The sequence below is a fragment of the Ovis canadensis genome, chromosome 3 (genome assembly GCF_042477335.2).
Source record: "Ovis canadensis isolate MfBH-ARS-UI-01 breed Bighorn chromosome 3, ARS-UI_OviCan_v2, whole genome shotgun sequence".
NCBI classification, from domain to species: Eukaryota; Metazoa; Chordata; class Mammalia; order Artiodactyla; family Bovidae; genus Ovis; species Ovis canadensis.
This window is the reverse complement of record NC_091247.1, coordinates 7,861,526-7,882,385: the sequence shown is the minus strand read 5'-3', so window position 1 is coordinate 7,882,385 and position 20,860 is coordinate 7,861,526. Positions and strand designations below refer to the sequence as shown.

Sequence of the window (20,860 nt, the reverse complement as noted above, 5' to 3'; positions counted from 1 at the left end):
AAAGGTTACATCAGTTTTTAAACATACCAGTGATGTATGCGACTGCTTGTTTCCCAACATCCTCATCAGTGTTGGGTTGTTCCCTTAAAAAAAATAACAAAGTGGCTGGTGCTGACCAGGCTCTGAGTGGCTTGAATTCAGAAAATATGATCCATCACGTCTTGTCCTTTTGGCTAAGATAAAGTGCAGATGACACCACCCTTATGGCAGAAAGTGAAGAGGAACTAAAAAGCCTCTTGATGAAAGTGAAAGAGGAGAGTGAAAAAGTTGGTTTAAAGCTCAGCATTCGGAAAACTAAGATCATGGCATCTGGTCCCATCACTTCATGGCAAATAGATGGGGAAACGGTGTCAGACATTGTTTTTTGGGGCTCCAAAATCACTGCAGATGGTGATTGCAGCCATGAAATTAAAAGATGCTTACTCCTTGGAAGGAAAGTTATGACCAACCTAGATAGCATATTGGAAAGCAGAGATATTACTTTGCCAACAAAGGTCTGTCCAGTCAAGGCTATGGTTTTTCCAGTGGTCATGTATGGATGTGAGAGTTGGACTGTGAAGAAAGCTGAGCGCTGAAGAATTGATGTTTTTGAACTATGGTGTTGGAGAAGACTCTTTTGAGTCCCTTGGACTGCAAGGAGATCCAACCAGTCCATCCTAAAGGAGACCAGTCCTGGGTGTTCATTGGAAGGACTGATGCTGAGGTCCAGTACTCTGGCCACCTCACGTGAAGAGTTGACTCACTGGAAAAGACTCTGATGCTGGGAGGGATTGGGGGCAGGAGGAGAAGGGGAGGACAGAGGATGAGATGGCTGGATGGCATCACGGACTCGATGGACGTGAGTCTGGGTGAGCTCCGGGAGATGGTGATGGACCGGGAGGCTTGGTGTCCTGTGATTCATGGGGTCGCAAAGAGTTGGACATGACTGAGCAACTGAACTGAACTGAAAGTGCATAAAAGACAGATCCAGATCCAAAGTGACATCGGGGAATTTCCTGGCAGTCCAGTGGTTAGGACTCCTTGCTTCCACTGCAGGGGGCAGTGGATTCGATCCCTGGTTGGGGAACTAAGGGTCTGCAAGCTGCATGGTGCAGCTAAAAAATATCAGAATCATTCGAATTCTGTACCTGCATTTTTCAAATACCACAGAAGGGCCAGACATCCAGACCACAGTTATAGAGCCCCTCTTTTCTTCCCAACCATACGTCCTTCACACACTGTAGGTATCCCTGTTCCCATCTTCAGCACCCCACCAATACCTCTCTGTTCCTCTTCTTGTAAGATTTTCCTCATCTTCCCTGTCACCTCTTAGTGCGTGTGTGTGCACGTGTGTGTGTATTAAGGGGGTGACTTCTCCACCCTTCTCTATCACAAAGGCCCCAAAGAACTGCACCAACTGAGAAAAACCCTCCTCAGACGGTAGGTAGGGGACAAACCCACAGGCAAAATCCTCCAGTGGTTGGGGAGGAAGCATCCCATCTGGTCATGCTAAAGTGGTTGGCTGTGTGCTCCTTAAAGGCCAAGTGGGACATGTTAGTTTAGTGCTCCTTACACTGGGCTTAGCACACAATTAGGGACTTAATGTTCGTTCATTGAATGTGGGAGCACTGAGAATCGATCAACAGCTCTTGTGCTGGGGATTGCAAGAGACATTCCACTGAGATGTTTGACCTAGGCCTGTAAACAAGGAGATTATCTTGGGCTGCTCAGAATGACATCACCTCCTTTCAAGTGGGGGGATAAGGTGGTGGAAGTTAAAGGTGAGGGAAGGTGAAGAGAAGATGGAGGAAATTCCAGTGGATGTTTCTTTTTTTCCCCTCTGTGAAAAAGGAGAGTTGGTGTATGGGATGGGGAAGAGGCAAAGATTTGGAAAAGCCAGTGTGGTAAACACTTGCTGGACAGTGATAAAGGCTCAGCTGAGGGTGAAGGAAATGATTTGTGCGTATGATCTTTGGGGAGACTCACTCAAGTGGTAGGATTAAGTAGTGATTGGGGCTCCATCACTTAACAGGGAGAAAATGAATGGATCAAGGGAGTGGATGGCTCCCTAACACCAAGGAATGACTATGCATTAGACAGGGAGGGTTGGTGGGGGGGGGGGGGACGGCAGAAGTAGTTTTGTTTGGAGGGGGAGGGGAGCTGGAACTTGAGATTTAGGGTGGACCGGTGTGTAGATCTTGGGCCTGAGGTGCGCACAAGGTCACGAAGATGAGGATGTTAAGGAACTGACACCAGGCTGGCCCTGAGGATGTCCAAGTCTTCCAGAATCCAGGGTGGTTCCATGGGCCACGTGACACCCCACCCCCACCCCGATTGGCTGACAGTGAAGCATAGTTGAGAAGATGGCGACTCAACAAGAACTTCAGCGGAATAGGTCTGTACACGCAGCGGGCGTATAGTGTACAGGAGGGCGGTGAGGATCTAGGGGAACGCGCAGCCCCTTCCTTCAGCCTGGACGACGACAGACAGTGCAGCATGGCGAGAGAGTCTGGGTGGTGTGCAGAAGTGGGGGTCCATCTCTGCACCAACGGAGGGGAAGAGACAGGGCTGTATTTCCAGAAGCAGTGCGCAGCAGCTGCGGACACACGAACATATTTGGTGACCCCTCTCTGAGCCCAGACGGTAAAGCGTCTGCCTGTCATGCGGAAAGACCTGAGTTCGATCCCTGGGTCGGGAAGATCCCCTGGAGAAGGAAATGGCAACCCACTCCAGTCCTCTTGCCTGGAAAATTGCATGGATGGAGGAGCCTGGTAGGCTACAGTCCATGGGGGTCGCAAAGAGTCGGACAGGACTGAGCGACTTCACAGATTCACTCTGAGCCCAGTGGCCCAATACGAACTAGAGAGATCGGGCTGGAATTTGGTTGCTACCCTGAGTGAGAGAAACCGAGGACGACAGGGTGAAAATGGCGGTGGCGGGGGTTGGGGGGGTTAAGCTCGGCCTTGAACGGCTAGACAAGCCTGGGCCGGGCCCGTCGGTGGCGTCGCGCGTCTCCATGGCGACGCGGCGCGGCGCCCGGAAGAGGGCGGGGCTTTTGCTGAGGCTGCTGCTGGAGAGGCATCTCTGTGACGCCGGGGGCTGGGCCTAAATGGCTAAACCCGAGAGGCTCCCGGGGGGGTTTGAACTGGCCAATGGGCGAGCTGCCGACCGGGTGTCGGAAAAGGAGGCGGAAGCGGGGAGGAGTCGCCGCCGGGGCCGGACTGCATCCGCCGCGGCGTCTCCATGGCACAGCCCTGGCCTCCGACTTCAACGACTTCATAAGGCGGCGATTCTGGGCGCAGCCGTGTCGCTCCTGGTGAGAGGCCGCCGGGAGGCGGGACCCAGGCCGCTCCGGGTTGGGGAGGGGCGCCCTCCGTCGGGATCGCTGGGTCCTGCTGCCCACACCCCTCGACCCACCCACCCAGGCCGCCCCCCGCCTGCACGCTTGTCCCGCTCCGGTCAGAATCTGGACGAGCCAACCCCCCCCGCCCCGCCCACCGGCGCGGGCCTTCTCCCGCTAACGGGCGGGCCTCTCCTCACCTGGCCACACCGGCAGGGCGCTCTGCCACCTCTTCCTCTGCTGCCCTCCGGCAGGGCTTCGCCCTCCTCTCTATGGGCAGAAACGGGGTCCCTCTAGCCCGCTGGTGGGTGGTCGTCCTTCCTCTCTCCGCCGACGGAGACTGGGCCCTCACCCTCTTTTGCCCCGGCCGGTGGGACCCCACCCCCATCCCCGTCCGCCTCGCCCTCCCTGGAGCGCCTCGGCCCGGCGGTTATTTGGGCCGGGCTCCTCGTAGGCAAGCGCTGTCCTCGGGGACAGCCTCCCGAGGCTTGCCTCCCTGGCTTGGAAGGGCCTCCCTGGTCCAGGGGGCCTCCCTCCTGGGGAATCCTGCCCCCGGCTCCCTGCCACAACGCGGCGTCGAACCCGCTCTTAACTCGGATACTAAAATCCCAGCGGCCGCCGCTGCTGCGCCCCTGGAGCACTTTTTCCCTCCGCCGTCGGGGAGTTGCCCACTCGCTGCCCACTTTGCCCCGCCCCGGCAGCCTCCGCTCCTCCCTCCTCCAAATACTATTGGCCTCCTCGGGTGTCTATTCTGTCGGGAACGCCCCTTCTCCTAGGAGACTGTTGCCCTGGCTCCGCCCCTAATATCCCTCCAGCTCCCAGCGCCGGTTCCGGCCCTCTGGGGCCCACTTGGGGCCTAGCGGTTTTCTCCCAACTTCCTCGCAACGCTAGCCGGCATTTCAGGTTTCCACTACCCTCGCCGCTGGTGACCACCAGCCCACCTTCCCTCTCGCTGGGGGGCCTGGGTGTGGTGGTCCTTTTCCCTCGAAGTTCCGCCCCCTATTGTCCCTCCCTGGGGAGCAGAGCTCTCACCGTCCTTGCCCACCGGGTCGCTCAGCCTCTCTCCTATCTTCCTCCCCACCCCCACCCCCACCCCACCCCCCAACTTTGGCAGGACAGTTGCTGTGCGACTTGGACAGTAGAGGAGCGTCTCCCAAGTTTTCATCCAACAGCCACCCCTAAAGCTTCCACCCTCCTCCCCTGAGAGGACGTTTGATGCCGGGCCCCTGAGATTCTCATTGACAAGCCCCTCTGGGTCCCCCTGAGCCAGAGCCTGCTGACCCATTTGCCCACCTTTGCGGCTTTGATGCCTAACCATGTCTGCCTCATCCTCAGGCGGCTCCCCCAGGTACTGCCGTTGTGGGGGGCACCTCTGCCAACAGGGCAGGGGAAACGTGGGCATGGGCTCCCAGGCCGGGCTGGCTGAAGGATTCTTTTCTCAGCTTCCCTGTTTCTGTGTACTGAAGGCCTGGGCCAAAACATTTAAAACTAATTTTTAGGAGGAAGGAGAAAAAAATGCACTCACATGATACCCTCTCTGCCTCCCTCTGGCCCTCTTTCCTCCGGTGCCCCAGTTCCTGGTAGCAAATAGGATCACCATTGTTGTCACTGGAATACTAGGCTCAGATCTTTTTTGAAAGGAGGCTAGGTGTGAGTAAATAACCATGTAAGAAGTGGATGCTGCAGTTAGCCATATGTTGATGAAATCCAGGTACCCTGATGGAAAGCCTACTGAGAAAAAGAGCTTTCCCACATCTATTGACTTTTAAGTGTTCACAAATGATCTGAGGAGAAACACCTCTCTATCCAGGTTTGGTAATTCCTTTGCTAGATGATTAGTAGGACTCTATTTGTTTTTTTTTTTTTAACCAAGGTGTGACATACATACAACAAAGTGTGTGCTAAAGTGCTTGAGAATTTTTCATTGCATTTTTATGTTGTATGTTTTTTTCCCCAAAATAATGGAGGATGAGGACAAGGTCGTATTTTGGGGGGAGTCTGTCTTTTAGGCGGTGGGATGGATCGCAAGTCCCTTCCTGTCTTGGAGTTCTTGGATGTACTGCTGCCAAAATTTGCTTTATTTGCATATTTGGTGAGGGGGCCGTTTATGTATAAGTAAGATGTGGTATTACAAATTTTTTAAAATAATAACAACCCTACCTCTTAGGTGCTTAAAGGGTAGCAAGTGAAATATTTTAGGTAATAATCATTTTCCATCCTCTTAGTTGAATATCTGATGGTTAATTTTATGAGACTGAGTCACAGAGCCTATTCCGGAGCCTATGGCTCTGTTGTTTCCGGTCAGTCATTCACTGAGCACTGTTCCAGGCAGTATTCTGGGCACTCTCATCCTCATCCAGGCTACTCTGTTGACTGTTGGCCACATGCTGTCTGCTTTTTGTCTCCTGAAAGGATGACAGCTGGGCCTTTCAGTAAAAGGTCACAATACGTGTGACACAATGGCAGGCTAAAAAGCCAGCGCTGCGAATGCTCACTGCCCCATGTCTCCATCCTCCTGCCAGGCACACCATGAGTGTTTGGTGCTCGTGTCAAGGGAGCCAAGTAATTCCAGACTGGCTCTCCTAGCCGTGAGCTCGTTAGCCACCATATGTAGTATATAACTTTGGGAGAGCTAAGAAATAAAAGAGCCCTAGTTTTCTGCTTATAATCTGGTTCTTGTGCCTGGGTACAGGTTTCCATCGTGTGGAAAGAACGGAGTAACGAGTCTCACGCAGAAAAAGGTCTTGAGGACACCTTGTGGCGCGCCCAGTGTTACCGTGACGGTAGGTGACCTGCGCTCGGAGCAGCCCCTCTACCTGCGGCCTTGCCAGAGAAAAACGCACGCTTCTGCTGGCACCCCGTTGGCCAGGTGCTCTGTTAAGTGCCTTCATACATAGACTGCTCATGGATGGATTTGGTTTTGCCTGTGGTAAGGCTGCCGGGTGTGAGGAGGTTGTCTTAACCTAATCTTTTCGGACAAATTTCAAAAATCATAAAACAAATTTTCCAAAAAGAAAGAAGGAAAAAAATGTAAAAACGGGGACTGATAGGAGCTGCTGGTGGGCGAGGGGGTCTGTGTTTGGCCCTGTTTATGTTGTCTTTAGAATCTGTACAACCTTCTCATCTCGGCATTTCTTCCAGCTTTCTGTCTTGATCATCTTTTACCTGCCTGCTGCTTATCGTGCCTTGCACCCTAACCCTTCTGTGTATTTCTTGTGCTAATCCGCATGCCCCGTTCAGAATCCAGCGTGGCGGCCTCACCCGCTTTCCATCTGTGCTGGACTGCATCTCAGGAGGAGCCCGTGCATTCCAGCAGGCTTGCAAAGAGATGGAGCTCTGAGGACCCCCGGGGCCTTGGGTTTGGGGCTCTTGTTTAGAACTCGCGGGTTGCTCAGCCCCTGTGCTTGGGCAGCCTTGGGTCTCCCCAGTGCTCTTCAGTTGGCATCTCTGCATGAGCCTGCTGAACGGCACACCCGCCTCGTTTCCCGCCCGCATGCCAGTAGTGCTGGTCGCTGTCCTGCTCGCTTGGTGGCTAGGCTTTCAGTGGCCCCCAGAGGCTGTGAGCTCGTTTTTTATGCCCAGTTTACTCATCCGCAGATCAACCTTTTTTGTGTTGTCCTCCCCCGCCTGCCAGAAGCGAACCATGAAGGACCGCTCTTCAACTCCCCCCTTACATGTTCACGTGGATGAGAACACCCCTGTCCACGTCCACATAAAAAAACTCTCCAAAACGTCAGCGACCAACAGCCAGGTAGGAGCATGCCAGGGGGGTGAGGCCAACGCACTCACTTTCAGAGGTCAGTCGCCTGGTTGGAAGGTAGGCAGGACAGTCACCCAGAAAAGGCAGCAGTAGCCTTGGTCAGAAGAGGCTCCCCTGCAGAGTTGGAAGCGGACGCCACTTGCAGAGTGACGCCACGGCCAGCTGTGTAGGGAAGTGACCCTGGGTTTGTCCCTTTCCACAGAAATCTCATAAGCGCGGAATGAAAGGGGACACCGTGAATGTGCGGCGGAGTGTCCGGGTGAAAACCAAGGTACCTTGGATGCCCCCTGGAAAATCATCCGCCCGGCATGTGGGATGCAATTGGGAGGTAGGCTCATTCTTGTTCAGGCTTTTCTTCTCGGACTGGTCAGGTTCTAGCAGGCCTCATGCTTGGTATGGTTCAGGGTTGGCTGTAGCTCTCAGAGACGTCCCAGTGGGTCCCGCTTACTGAGTGCCTTGCTAAACCCTGAAAGTACGAGAATCTTCTTGAGTCCTTCCAACACCGTGATGTGGTAGCTGCATCCGCTCTCCCAAGGTGCAGATGAGAACCCAAGGCTCAGAGAGGTGAAGTGTCACAGAGGGAATTGGCAGAGCTGGAGGTGCAGGGCCTAGGGTGTTTCATTCTAGAGGTGGTACCCGGAGCCTCTCTGATTTGTGTGTGAGGAGCTAATACTGTGCTAGTGTCTGACGCAGACTTGACAAATGTATGCCAGAATGTACACATCCAGGAAGGCATCTTCTCTTTTGTGGTCGCCCGCACAAGAGACCATGCACGTAACTCTGTAGATAGTATCAAAACCACTGGAATAGGGACTTGCCTGGTGGTGCAGTGGTTAAGACTCAGCCCTCCCAATGCACAGGGCACAGGTTCTATCCCTGGTCAGGGAACTAAGATCCCACATGCCGCGTGGAGTGGCCAGAAACTTAAAAAAAACATACATTGGAACAATCTCCTGAGGTATAAGTGCCTTCAGTATTAGTTGCCAAGGTACCAGGAGAGTTACTGTTGTCTCTTTTTGGCCATGCCTCAACACGTTTTGCTTGTCCGTCCATCCTTCTGTGCAGTAATTCATGCATTTCTTGAGACACTGCTGTGCACTGGGGTTTCAGCTGCAAACTGGCAGCTCTGCCCTCTATGCTTACATTCTGGTCAGTTGCATTGAAGAAACCCAACCATAAGACAAGGCCTGTGGCTGTGTTTTAGACTGAAGTCTCATGATTGAGACAAGTAAAGGCCTTGAGACTACAGTCAGCCAACCATATCTGCTGGTTCTGTGTCTGTGGATTCAACCTTCCAGAGAGTAAAAAAATCCAGAAAGTTCCAAAAAGCAAAACTTGAATTTACTGTGTGCCAGCAACTATTTACATAGCATTTCCATTGTATCAAGTATTATAAATAATCTAGAGAGAATTTAAAGTGTACAGGAGGATGCGTCTAGGTTACATGCAAATCCTACACCATTTTACATAAGGGACTTGAGCACCCTCAGATTTCGGTATCCATGATGGTCTTGGAACCAATCCTCGTGGTTACCGAGGGATGACTGTATCTTAAGAGAATGATGCCTGCTCTATTTTGAAAAGATTTATTCTTTTTCTGAGAGCTTATTACTTTTATAATTAGAAATAATCATAATTACTTTGAAGTTTACTTCATACTTCATGCTCTTGACTCCCTGACTCATTTAATCCCTAAGAGACAAAGGGAGTTTGGTATTCTCAGGAGTACATGAAAAGTGTTCTGACATATCTCTCCAAGGAAGATTGGAATTAAAATGATTTCTAAGATTTTCTACCATGTGTACCTCACTAACAATCAGTGAAATGTAAATTAGAGCCAACTACATTTTCGAAAAAATAGCAAGCTATCATTTTTGTTGAGTGGAAAGGAGTTGAAAAGATTCAGAATATCTTCTGTTGACAAGCATATGGGGGTATCACCAAATCTTTTAGATAGTTTTTGAGTGAATGGTTTGGCAGCATTTATCTAAACATGGATTCTGTAGTTCTGCACTTGGGAATTGATGCTCAAAAAGTCACAGAAGAGCACAGGAATCTGTGTGTAACAGGATGTTTGCTGAAGCGTTGTTTGTATTAGGGAAAAATTAGATGCCATCTAACTGTTTGTTAGGAGGGTATTGGTTAAAATTAAGGTGCATCCATGCAATGGAATGCCACACAACCACTGCTAGATCAAGGTGGATGTCTCTCCAAGCACCAAGCGGCACAGCATGGAGAGTGTGGCCCTGTTTGTGCAGAAAAGGACATCTTTGTGTCCACATGTGTATGAATATGTTTGTATGTACAAACGTTTTCTGGGAGGCAGTACTAGAAGTAGTAAACAGTGATTGCCTCTGGGAGTGGGAGGCTTTACTGCTTTATCTTTTTGCGGCTGCCTAAATCCCAGGGACAGGGGAGCCTGGTGGGCTGCAGTCCATGGGGTCGCTAAGAGTCGGACACAACTGAGCGACTTCACTTTCACTTTTCACTTTCATGCATTGGAGAAGGAAATGGCAACCCACTCCAGTGTTCTTGCCTGGAGAATCCCAGGGACGGGGGAGCCTGGTGGGCTGCCGTCTATGGGGTCGCATAGAGTCAGACACGACTGAAGTGACTTAACAGCAGCAGCAGCCGCAAATGTGTTTATCACATAATGTATTTTATAGTTTAAAACGCTTTTTAAATTTTTAGTGAAGAGACTTAGGTAGTTTTTTGAAATATAAATATCAAAAGTCATGCCGTTGTGGAAATGGACTTCCTGTTGACATGGGGTGCTAGGAGCTGTGGTCCCCTCTGGAAAACTCAGTGCCCCTTCCAGGCCTGGGGCCCCAGATTCCTGGTAGTGGAGGGGCCCAGAGACGTGCCTGACTGTCCCTTGAGCAGTAGCTGTCTCTCATGCTGTCCTCTCGGACTAGCTCCTCTCCACTTTTCAGTGGCCCTCCAGGTTCCCAGCAGGCCTCAGCCCACCCTTTCCATTATCGACAAGAGAGAAAAGACCTTAGGAGGAGAAAGTTTGTGGTGGAGCTGGACGTGGACTCCAGTAGCTGCTGTGTGATGTGGGGATCCTTGTTTGATTTTTTTTTTTTATTGTTTGATTTTTAAAACCTCTTCTGGTAGCTAAGATATCTTTGGGAGAAAGCACGTCTGAGTTTTTTTTCCCCCTCTACTATTAAGCAAGTCATCTGTTTTTATGATGGAAAATTGAAAATGCCATAAAAGAGACAGTCACCTGTAGTTTGAGCACATGCATCAGAAGCGTGCTGCTTGATGGCTTCTTACAAACTGTGTGACTGTCACCTCCAGAAACCGCATCACCAGCTTCCCCAGAAGGTCCTCTCTGGTCCTGTTCTCGCTCCCACCCCTGAACGAAACCAGTGAAGCTGTTACTATTTTGGGGCACTTATCATCACTTTTTCTGATGCGGAGTTTTTTCTTTTTTTTAATTATAATCGTACCATCTATATATTTTCCTATTGTCCTCCTTTTATAGATTAAGAATAACTTTTTTTTCATATAAAAGCAATGCACAGTCATTGTCGAAAAATCAGAAAATCAAAATCAGCCCAGGGAAGAAAGTAAAAAAGACCTGTAATTCCACCACCCCGAGAAGACCCCTGTAACTTTAGGTGCCAGCTTTCCGGATCTTTTCTTGTGAATATACTCATTCTTCTGATTTTTGTAGCAGTGGGATTATATTTTATTGAACAACCTTTTTTTCCTCATATTTTGACTATATTTACATTGTACATTATTTTTTAAGGCCTTATTCCATTGTGTGTACATCTGTGTACTGTTAAGTTTTTAACTTGTACTATCTTCTTGTACATTTATCTATATCCTAATTTAAATATCTATATCCTTGAATTTAAATATTGATTCACATTCTTAGTTATTCTTGATAAATCCCTCAAAATACAGTGTATTGGGATAAAGAACACATACATTTTAAAATTGCACCCTATGTGTTTTACTTGTTTGACATACCAGCTACACGCTTGTAAAACACATCCTTTTATTCCTGATAGCCATCGTCTTGCCCTAGAAATTGGCACAGAAGTTTAACCACCTTAGCTTAAGAGAAGCAAAAAACTGCAAATAATGAGAAATAACAGTTACTTAATGCACTGGAATAAATGTATAGAATGAGAGAGTCAAAAAGTTCAGTGTATCAAAACCCCATGGAAATGCTGGCCCCTAAATTAGAATTTCTTTTTGAAGTCTCAAAGGTCTTACTCAGCTTTACATAAACTTCTCCAAGGGGCACACGCATTTTTAAAAAATATTTTTTTCTGTTGATATATTTAAGTAAATATTTTCCAGACATACTATTTTAACCCTAAATTAGTCTGTATGCTTTTCTAAAACCATTTTCTCCATGCCAAAATAGCAATGATTCATCCTAAAAACTTCACTTCTATTTTTTTTTCCCAACTTCATTTATTAATCATATAGTGTTGGGTCAAAATTCAAATCTCCACTTGTCCTTAAAATACCTATTAGAAAAGTTTTGTGTGTCTTTGCAATTATCCACTATCATGTATTCATATTCATTTAAAAAACTTGCCGTATTTCATGTCTACCCAAGGTGTTTGAGAGTATCTCCTGACCCAAACTCTTGCCAGCTTTGGGAATCACCATTTTTGCCAATTTGTTATGTCCTTCATTTTAAACTTGACACTGTAACGCAGGCTTTTTATTTCTATATTAGAAGAGCTTCAGAAACATCATTTAAGCGAGGGTAGGTAATGAGATAACGTTCCACCAAGAAGGTTGGTGTGTCCTTTCCTCCGGGGTCCCTGTGGTTGCCCTTTAGCGGTTCTAACTCTTCCTGCCCAGCGGGCACTCGGGCTGGTGGGACCAGTGGCTGCAGTTCTGCCTTGTGAACGCATGTATTTCTCCCTCCTCTACATCAGAATCCACCTCACTGCCTGGAGATCACGCCACCATCTTCAGAAAAGCTGGTCTCCGTGATGCGGTTAAGTGACCTCTCTACAGAAGATGACGACTCCGGTCACTGTAAAATGAACCGTTATGATAAGAAGATTGACAGTTTAATGAACGCGGTTGGTTGTCTCAAGTCTGAGGTGAGGGAGGTAGGGGTCTGGACTGCCTAGTGTCCCGAGGCCGCGGGAGACCGTCAGGTGGGGTCCTGGTGGACACCCCCTTCCAGCTGCCTCTGCAGGCCTCCCAGGGTTTCAGAGGCCCTTGTGGAGGTAGTCAGGGCAACCTGGGATTCCTCTCCATCGAGCATTCAGCCCGGGCCTGGCCCTGACCTTGCCGGGAGCTCTGTATGGATGGCCTGGTTTGATTTTTTTGTTTTACAACAGTAAATGAAGTTGATGGTATTATTGTCCCTGTTTTGGAGATGAAATGACTGGAACACTAGGGCCTCTGAACACTAGGGCCTTTTCTGTTTTTATGCAGAAGTTTAAAAAAAAACAAAGCAATGCCCTAGAGAGGCAAAGGAAGTTTGTCCTCAGTTGCTGGGCTGTGTCTTTGGGGGGGACGTGGCAGTGGACTCCAGGCTGTGGCTGCTTGTGGGGGCCATGTCCTTAGTCGCCCCCTTCACCCAGGGCCCACGGGCCCTCCCCAGAGAACCTGGGGCTGGTGGCTGCCTGGCAACAGGCCCGCCTTCCTCCCCGCCTGCGGGGTGGGGGCCTGTTAGTGACACCTCCTCCGGTGGTGTGCCAGCTGAACCACCGTTTGTATCCTGGCTCCTTCCCCAAGCAGAAAGTCACCCAGGTGCCGCCCCCTCCATTTCCTCAGTGAGGAGATGAGAGGAACAGTGACCGCCCAGGGTCACTGGGCGCCTGACTGAGCTGCGCCCAGAGCACCCCCACCCCCACCCCCGGCCATGACACTTGCGCGCTCAGCCCGAGGTGCCCTGCCTTGGTCCCGAGCGACAGGCCTCGAGATGTGGGGAGGGGCCGCCTCCCCTCAGTGGCCCCTGGCTGCGTGCCCCCACACAGGTCAAGATGCAGAAGGGAGAGCGCCAGATGGCCAAAAGGTTCCTGGAGGAGCGGAAGGAGGAGCTGGAGGAGGTGGCCCAAGAGCTGGCCGAGACGGAGCACGAGAACACGGTGCTGCGGCACAACATCGAGCGCATCAAGGAGGAGAAGGACTACACCATGTGAGCCGGCGCCCCGGCGCCTGCCCGCGCGCCGGGCCCCAGGGCCCCAGGGCCGCCAACGCTTCTGACTCCCTGCAGAGTGCTGTGGGGGAGGGGATAGGGGAGACCTTCCTGGAGAAAAGCAGGAGGGAGGAGTCTGTGACTGAGAAGTGAAAAAAGCGGGCCAGAGCGAGGGGAACAGGGTGCGCCAAGGGCAGGGGTGCCACAGAGGTTGGCAAGGGCTCTCGGTGCCCACTTGGAGGCATTTGCATTGAGGGTGCTTGGGAGCCACTGAAGGGTGTTGGAAGCGAGGGAGCGGTGTGACCAAACGCAGGGAGAGTGGAGGGGAGAGCTCAGAAGTGGATCTGAAGATGGTGGCTAGGTGGCCTCGGCAGTAGCCGGGGGCTGCGGTGACACTGGTTTCTGAGAGACAAGCAGGTGGCAGCACGTCACCTGGTATGGAGGCCCCACTCTGGTGACCGCATTTCCTTCCAGAAGGCCGCGCAGGCCTGAAGGGCCATCCCTGGCCCCCTCCCCCACTCCTGTGCCCTGACCAGGAGATGAGGCTCGCAGGGCATTGTGAGGCGAGCCTCAGAGCTTCAGGTGGGCAGGGCCCTGGGGGGGCGGCTCACAGGTCCTGTTCTTTCTGGCCCCAGGCTGCAGAAAAAACACCTCCAGCAGGAGAAGGAGTGCCTCATGTCCAAGCTGGTGGAGGCTGAAATGGACGGGGCTGCTGCTGCCAAACAAGTCATGGCCCTGAAGGACACCATCGGGAAACTGAAATCGGTGAGCGGCCGCCAGAGCCGCCCAGCCCAGGGCTGGGCCCAGAGAGGGGCCACCTGCAGACTGTGGCGGGATCTTTACGCAGTCATCATGCTGACTTTATGACATCTTCAGGCCAGGGCAGGGCACTCTTAACTCCTCAGCACCCCCTCCCCTCTTCTCACTTTTGGGGCCTGACCCTCGAAGATGACCTTTGGTAGCCAGGGCCTCCGAGGAGATGTCATCATGGGTCTCCTGGGATCACAGTAAATCCAGGCATCCATCTGATTCCTGCAAGTATCAGGCACCAAGTGTATCATCCAGGAAGTGCACCTCTTCCAGGAAGCCTGCCCTAACTGCGCTTGCCCACACTGAGCTCTCCAGCCCCTTTCTCCACCTGGCACTGTCGGCAGGCTTAGCTCCAGCCCATCCCTTCCAGTCTTCCTCCTGCAGCTGCCTTTGCCCAGCTCTTCTTGCCCAGGCTTCCTGGCACCAGGGACTCCTAAGTTCCCCATGGAAACTCCCTGTGCCAGCTCTTCCATTCTCCCCCTGTGCCTGGCAAGACTGCCTCCTGTCTTCCAGGAGAAACAGATGACCTGCTCGGACATCAACACCCTAACGAGGCAGAAGGAACTTCTCCTGCAGAAGCTGAGCACATTTGAAGAGACCAACCGCACTCTCCGAGACCTGCTGAGGGAACAACACTGCAAAGAGGTGAGCGGTGGCCCCCACCCCACCCAGGCTCCCATACAGAACCTGGGCTCTTCCAGCCCTGCAGGCTCCTGTCTTTAAAAGGAAAATATTCTCAGTGCATGCCTGACCTGAGGGGTCATAGGAAGATTGGCTGAAATCAATCACATGAAATGCCGGGCATCTGGTAGACAGGCTGGCTTCCTTTTTGAAGTGGGCCTAGCAGTACAAGAAGGACCTTGGAAGTCAGAAGGGCAACAGGGAGTGGGGAGTCAGGGATGGGTTTTAGCCCATCCCAGAGTTCGTGTGGCAAAGCAGGCAGGGGAGGAGACCTGAGTTTTAGGAAAGTAGGAGGCTTAATGGCTGGCAGATACATTGTCTGATATCACTTTGTTTTCTTTAAAAAAAAAAAAGGTCTCTGAAATATATTTTATGTTAGCAAATGATTCTGAAAAGACTAACAGTATAAACAGCTCTCTTCCCATTTGGTTCAACCCAAAGGGGTACCTGGGAATCTCAAAATGCCAGTCCTGATGAGATGGTATTTTTCTTAGATTTTGTTTGCTGGTTTAGGGGTTTGTTTTTTTTTTTTTGGCTGCCTCGTGCAGTTTGTAGGATCCTAGACCCCTGACCAGGGATTGAACCCATACCCCCTGACTTGGAAGCTCAGAGTCCTAACCACTGGACTGCCAGGAAATTCCCTATTTTTCTTATTTTACCATCTTTTTTTAAGAAGCAGTGTCAATGTCCTTTGTTTTTATTTTAAAAATTAACGTTTAAAATGATAGTGTACCTGCTATCCAAACAAAACCTTGTCCACACAGCTGAATCCCTCTTGGTCTCCTTTGTCAATAACCTCGTCTCCTTCCCATCAGAGGGGAACTTCATCTGCTTTATCCGATAGTTTTTCTCTTGGGTGTGCATCCTCAAGCAACGTATGGTATAGTTTAGCATGTTCTCAAACTTGACATAAATAAGATTGTTCCATATGTATTCTTCTGAGTTTGCTTTTTTCAGGCAATGTTTTTCTGAGATCTATCCATTTTTATCCTTGAAACCTAAGGTTTATTTTCCCTGCTTTATTCCGTTTTATGACAGTACCACAACTTATTTGCTCACCCTTCCATTGATGAAGACAATTTTTAGTTGTTTGCGCTCACAAGCAGTGTTGTTTTGCACATTCGTCTGGTCTATTCTGGTGTCCAGGAAACTTGAGAGTTTCCAGAATATATTTCTATGACTTTTACTAGTTACAGCTAAATTATCCTCTTAAAATATTTCTGTCTCGTTTCTAGTTCAGTGTTCATGGGGGTTGATTTTTAACCTCTCTGGGCCTCAGTTTTCCCACCTATAAAATGGGAATAGCATCCATGGGGTGGTAAGAGATTTAGAGATGTTGCCTGGATGAGGATTGTATGTACTACCAGCACGCAATGGGTGCTTGATAAATGGTGGATGATGCTACTGCTTGTCCTGGGACTGGAGGGGCTTTCAGAAAACTTCTTCCTACCAGTTTTTTTTCCCTTTTTGCCTTCTTACTTCTAGTATACCAGCCTGGAAGCCCAGATTCTCCAGTTGGAGGTGAAGGGTCAGCTAATTTAAACTCCCACCATAGCAGGTGTCCCTAGTTCTATCTCAGCGCTCACCTCCTCCTGCCTGTGTGGCCCTCGGGACTGTACCCCCATCTCAGTGCTTCCTGGGGAGTGCTCAGAGCAGTGGGGGCAGTGTTCTAGCTCTGGAGTCCTTTGGCTTTGGGCCCAGCTCTGCCGTTTCTTACTGTGTGATCTCAGGCAGCTGACTTCACTTCTCCCAGCCTCAGTCTCTTGGTCTGTGAAATGGGCGTGGTGACAGTGCCTTGTTCCATAGGGTGGGGGATCTGCTGTGGTTGTGTGTTAGTCTGTGTAGAGTCTCCTGGAGGCTCAGAGGGCGTCATGGCTATCCTGCAGTGATCAGCTGCAAGCTTTGGGTTCCCGGTCCAGGCTTTTGTCCTGTGTTCTTTGCCTCTTGTTGCTGGAGAAACCACAGTGCTGTCTTCTTTCAGTTCCTGGGTCCCCAGGACATTTCGGGACCAGGGAGCCCTTTTCTTTTGGCCTGTCAAGATGAACTGAGGGACTGAAACAGAAAGAGGAGTGAGCCTTCTGCTAGGGGTACTTTGTTCAGGTGCCCAGGAGGAAGAATAGAGACGATTCACAAAGACACAGCCCAGTGCGAAAGTGGGCAAGGGTGTGAGCAGGCAGTCTGGGGAAGGGGAAGCCTAAGTGGCTAAATAAGCATGAGAGTTATTTAGTAGTTAGGGAAGTGTGAATTAACAGAAGGGTTCATGCTGGCAAGACTGGCAAGAGGTAGAGGCTGGCTACTGCCCGGTGCGCTCACATCCTGCTTGAAGCCGTGTGAGTCATTTCAGGCATTTTGCAGGGCATTCAGCTGTCACAAATCACAAAACCTTCTGGCCCAGCCATTCTTACTCTTTGTGTCAGTCCTGGGGAGACACCGTGGTATATGCTCAACATGTTTATTGCTGCAGTATTTACAGTTGCAAAACCTGGTATTTATAGTTGCAAAACCCAAGAGCCACCTTATTGCCCAAAAGTTATGGGGAGAGGTTAGAAATACCACTGCATTTTAGAGACAGGAGAGTAGGGGTTGGGGAATTCCCTGGTGCTCTAGTGGTTAGGACTTGGCACTTTTACTGCTGGGGTCCGGGTTCAGTCCCTGGTCGGGGAACTAAGATCCTGCAGGTCATGTGGCATGCCACCCCACCCCACCCCTACACACAAAAAGGACAGATTGGGGGTTGCTGGGGGCAGGGAGGAAGAGAAAATGGAGACTGACTGCTTGACAGGTCCGGGTTTCCTTTTAGGTGGTGAAAAAACTCTGAAACTAGAGAGTAGTGGGTCTTCCCTGATGGCTCAGACAGTAAAGAATCCTCCTGCAGTGTAGGCGATCTGGGTTCGATATCTGGGTTGGGAAGATCCCCTGGAGGAGAGCATGCCCACTCCAGTATTCTTGCCTGTAGAATTCCGTGGACAGAGGAGCCTGGCAGGCTACAGTCCATAGGGTCGCGAAGAGTCGGCCACGACTGATCGACTAATACTTTGACTTTTCTCTTTCGGATGGTAGTGATGGTTACACAGCATTGTAAATGTACCATACTCCACTGAATTTTACACTTAAAAATGGTGGCAAAGTTTGTTACCTTTTACCAAATATACCAAAAACTATTGAATTGTACATTTTAAATGGATGACCTATATCTGAATTTATATCTCAATAAAGATGTTTTTTAAAAATCCAGTTGTAGACAGAATTACAGTATGGTAGGTATCATTTTGGTAAAATTACACATTAATCCCTTCCCACCCCTCACCTCTCAAAAGATAGTTCTCTAGATGTAGCTCTGTGTAAGTGCAGAGAGAAAGGATGGGCAGGACAGTCACCAAACTCGCCACTGTAGGGCTGGGTTTGGAGGTGGGGATGAGGGGTTCATTAAGTATTTTATGATGAGTATATAATTCATTACTTCCCTCATGAGAAATATAATTTTCAGGAAAGGAATAGGATCTAGAGGAAGTAGACATCTCAAGTTTATTGGTTAACGAGTTGGCTTTTCCTGCCTTCCCTTAAAGGATTCCGAAAGACTGATGGAGCAACAAGGGACACTATTGAAACGGCTGGCGGAGGCGGACTCTGAGAAAGCGGTAAGACACAGCATCCCCTACTTGCCAGAGCGGGTATAGGCGGCAGCATAGAGGTGCTGAGCGGCTGCAGAAGGGCTGGAGCCTTGCTCTGATTTTTTTGCGGGGGTCTTAGTTTCAAATCTGTAAAAAATATGAAGCAGATATTTCCATCCCTCCTGCTCCACCGGGCTTGTCTAGCTGCTCACTTGAGAGCTTGAATCACCAAGTTGGACGCCAGCCTGAGGGATGGTGATGATGGTGATGGATTTGTAAGCCATCCATTTGTTCTCTGCATTTCCTCATTTGTACTATGGTGTAGACTTGTTGACCCCAAAATTCCAGTTCTCCCAAGGAATCTCTGCCAAGGCAGCATGTTCCAAAGTCTGTTCCATGGAACCTTGAGTTCCTCAAGTGTTAGTGGATATAAGTAACAAAAGAGGAGGGGAGTGATATATAGCCAAATAAATGTGGGAAATTACTGACCAGCCTGAATGGCTCATTGAACAAGCTGTTTAAGACTTTCTGGAGCATTAGATATATTAATCTCTGCTGTGAGGTTCTGAGAGAGAGAAAGAAATAGAGACCATGATTCCCAAGGTTTGGCCTTGGTGCCTGGCTGAACATCACTAGGATTCAGCAGTCATGGTGATAATGCCTAAACGTGCATTCCCAGCTCGAGAGCCTTGTCAAATTATGATACGTCAGTAAATTGAAATACTAAGGTTAATCACACTATGGTAAACATGGTTATACAGCAAAATACGTATTTGGCTTTTTAATCTGTGTTAACAGTGGTTATCTCTGGATGGGAGATTGTGGGCATTCCTTAGTGTTTTTTGTGTGTGTCAGTGTTTCCCACAGTTAACATTATTTTAAATTGTTATAAAAAAAATTGTGATACAGATGTTAGGTGCTTCCTGCTCAGATCTCTGTGACATGGGCCAGTGTCTTTGGGACTTGAGCCCAGTGGCCAGGCACACAGGAGTTTTGTCCTCCCTGGGCCGAGCCTCCTCTCCCTTCCCAGGGAGCTCATGACAGTCTGTTCTCCCCAGCGCCTGCTATTACTGCTGCAAGACAAAGACAAGGAGGTGGAAGAGCTCCTCCAGGAAATACAATGTGAGAAGGTACCATCCCCGACGGTCGCTCCTCCATATGGGCTGGGAGAGTGCATTCTCCCAGGTCGTGGGTAGAGTGCGCTGTAGAATCGCAGAGCTGGGTTCAAATCCTGGCTCTGTCACTTTCTCCGTCTCTCCAAAGGCTCAAGCAAAGACAGCATCTGAGCTTTCCAAGTCCATGGAGACCATGCGGGGGCATTTGCAAGCACAGCTTCGGTGCAAAGAGGCGGAGAACAGTCGCCTATGTATGCAGATCAAGGTACCTGCTTGGCCCCGCCGCTGAGAAAGGGAGAGGGCGGGGCCTGGCAGTCCAGGGGTCTTGGCCTGGCCAAGGTGCTCACGTTTGGGATTTGCTCCCAAAGGTTTAGGGGGCACTGCTGCCAAAGCACTTTGAGCAAGTGGCAAGGAATTCTCTGGGCCAGGGGCAAGAGAAGGGGTTTGGGTGTTCTTCCCAGCAGGGACCAGTTGGGTGCCATGCTCCTGAGCCAGTCACTTAATCTCTTAGGCCTCCAGTTCTCCTAACTACCCATGGGGTGGGGTGGGGGTGGGGGGCTGATGTCTTTGAGCCAGGGACCCTCTAAGGTCACACCTCTGCTGAGTAACTGAGGACTATCTCTGACTACTGTACTGGGAGTTCAAGGAAGGATGCCAGAAGAGTTCTATCTTAACACTAAGACCCAGTGGGTTCCGTAATGGGAGAGGTGCTGTGGGGAGCTGGGCAGGGCCCTCACATCTCTGGTCTGCATTGCCTCCCACACAGTTGACCTGATTTCTCTCTCCCTCATTCCTCCTTTTCGCTGCACCCCCACCCCGCCTCACCCTCCCCCGGACTTCTCATCTCTCTCCTCTTCCTGTCCTCCACCGTTGTCCCTGTCTCCCAGAACCTGGAGCGCAGCGGGAACCAGCACAAGGCGGAAGTGGAGGCCATCATGGAGCAGCTGAAGGAACTGAAGCAGAAGGGAGAACGAGACAAAGAGTCCTTGAAGAAAGCCATCCGAGCCCAAAAAGAGAGAGCCGAGAAGAGCGAGGAGTATGCTGAGCAGCTGCACGTGCAACTTGCTGACAAGGTAGCAGCCTCCCTGAGGAGGGCAGGCCAACAAGGAAGGGACGTAGGGGTGGGGCGGTGGATAGATGAGGAGCGGATGGGCAGGTGGAGGTGAAAAGCTCAAGAAAGGTGGCTGAGCGGGCAAATGGAGAAATAGATGGCAGTGGAGAGGGTGAATGAGCTGGGAGGACGGGTGGCTGGCTGGAGGAAGAGGCAGTCAGGGAGTAAACAGCTAAAAGGGTGGTGATGGGGGAGGGTGGCTGGCTGGAGACAAGTGGAGGGTTGTGGGACGTTCTAACTGCATCAGTATCACGGGTGGGAACGATGGTTATGGATTTGCAGTCAGGGTGCGTGTGATGCTGGAAACGGAAAAGTAGCATCTG

General features: G+C 50.4%; 1 protein-coding gene and 1 long non-coding RNA gene across 10 annotated transcripts in view; one reads left to right on the top strand and one right to left on the bottom strand.

Moving 5' to 3' along the window:
- Positions 1-1,113: 1,113 nt before the first annotated feature.
- On the bottom strand, positions 1,114-4,015 carry LOC138435419 (uncharacterized). The gene is made up of 2 exons (XR_011255095.1): positions 3,520-4,015; positions 1,114-2,575 (listed from the first exon to the last, which is right to left on the bottom strand). It is a non-coding gene; the product is annotated as an uncharacterized lncRNA (long non-coding RNA).
- ODF2 (outer dense fiber of sperm tails 2) overlaps positions 3,109-20,860 on the top strand; it is a 30,139-nt gene continuing 12,387 nt past the window's right edge. Inside the window, exons 1-12 of one of the 9 annotated variants that reach the window (XM_069580044.1) lie at positions 3,109-3,295; positions 6,012-6,102; positions 6,954-7,070; positions 7,282-7,350; positions 11,993-12,163; positions 13,049-13,209; positions 13,845-13,974; positions 14,533-14,664; positions 18,267-18,338; positions 19,370-19,441; positions 19,575-19,691; positions 20,314-20,499. In XM_069580044.1, coding sequence (XP_069436145.1) covers positions 3,132-3,295; positions 6,012-6,102; positions 6,954-7,070; positions 7,282-7,350; positions 11,993-12,163; positions 13,049-13,209; positions 13,845-13,974; positions 14,533-14,664; positions 18,267-18,338; positions 19,370-19,441; positions 19,575-19,691; positions 20,314-20,499 — 1,482 coding nt within the window. In that variant the 5' untranslated portion in view covers positions 3,109-3,131. Of the gene's footprint in view, positions 3,296-4,433; positions 4,668-6,011; positions 6,103-6,901; positions 7,071-7,281; positions 7,408-11,992; positions 12,164-13,048; positions 13,210-13,844; positions 13,975-14,532; positions 14,665-18,266; positions 18,339-19,369; positions 19,442-19,574; positions 19,692-20,313; positions 20,500-20,860 lie in introns of those variants that run through there. The other 8 variants (XM_069580043.1, XM_069580048.1, XM_069580051.1 and 5 more) reach the window with 8 other exon arrangements.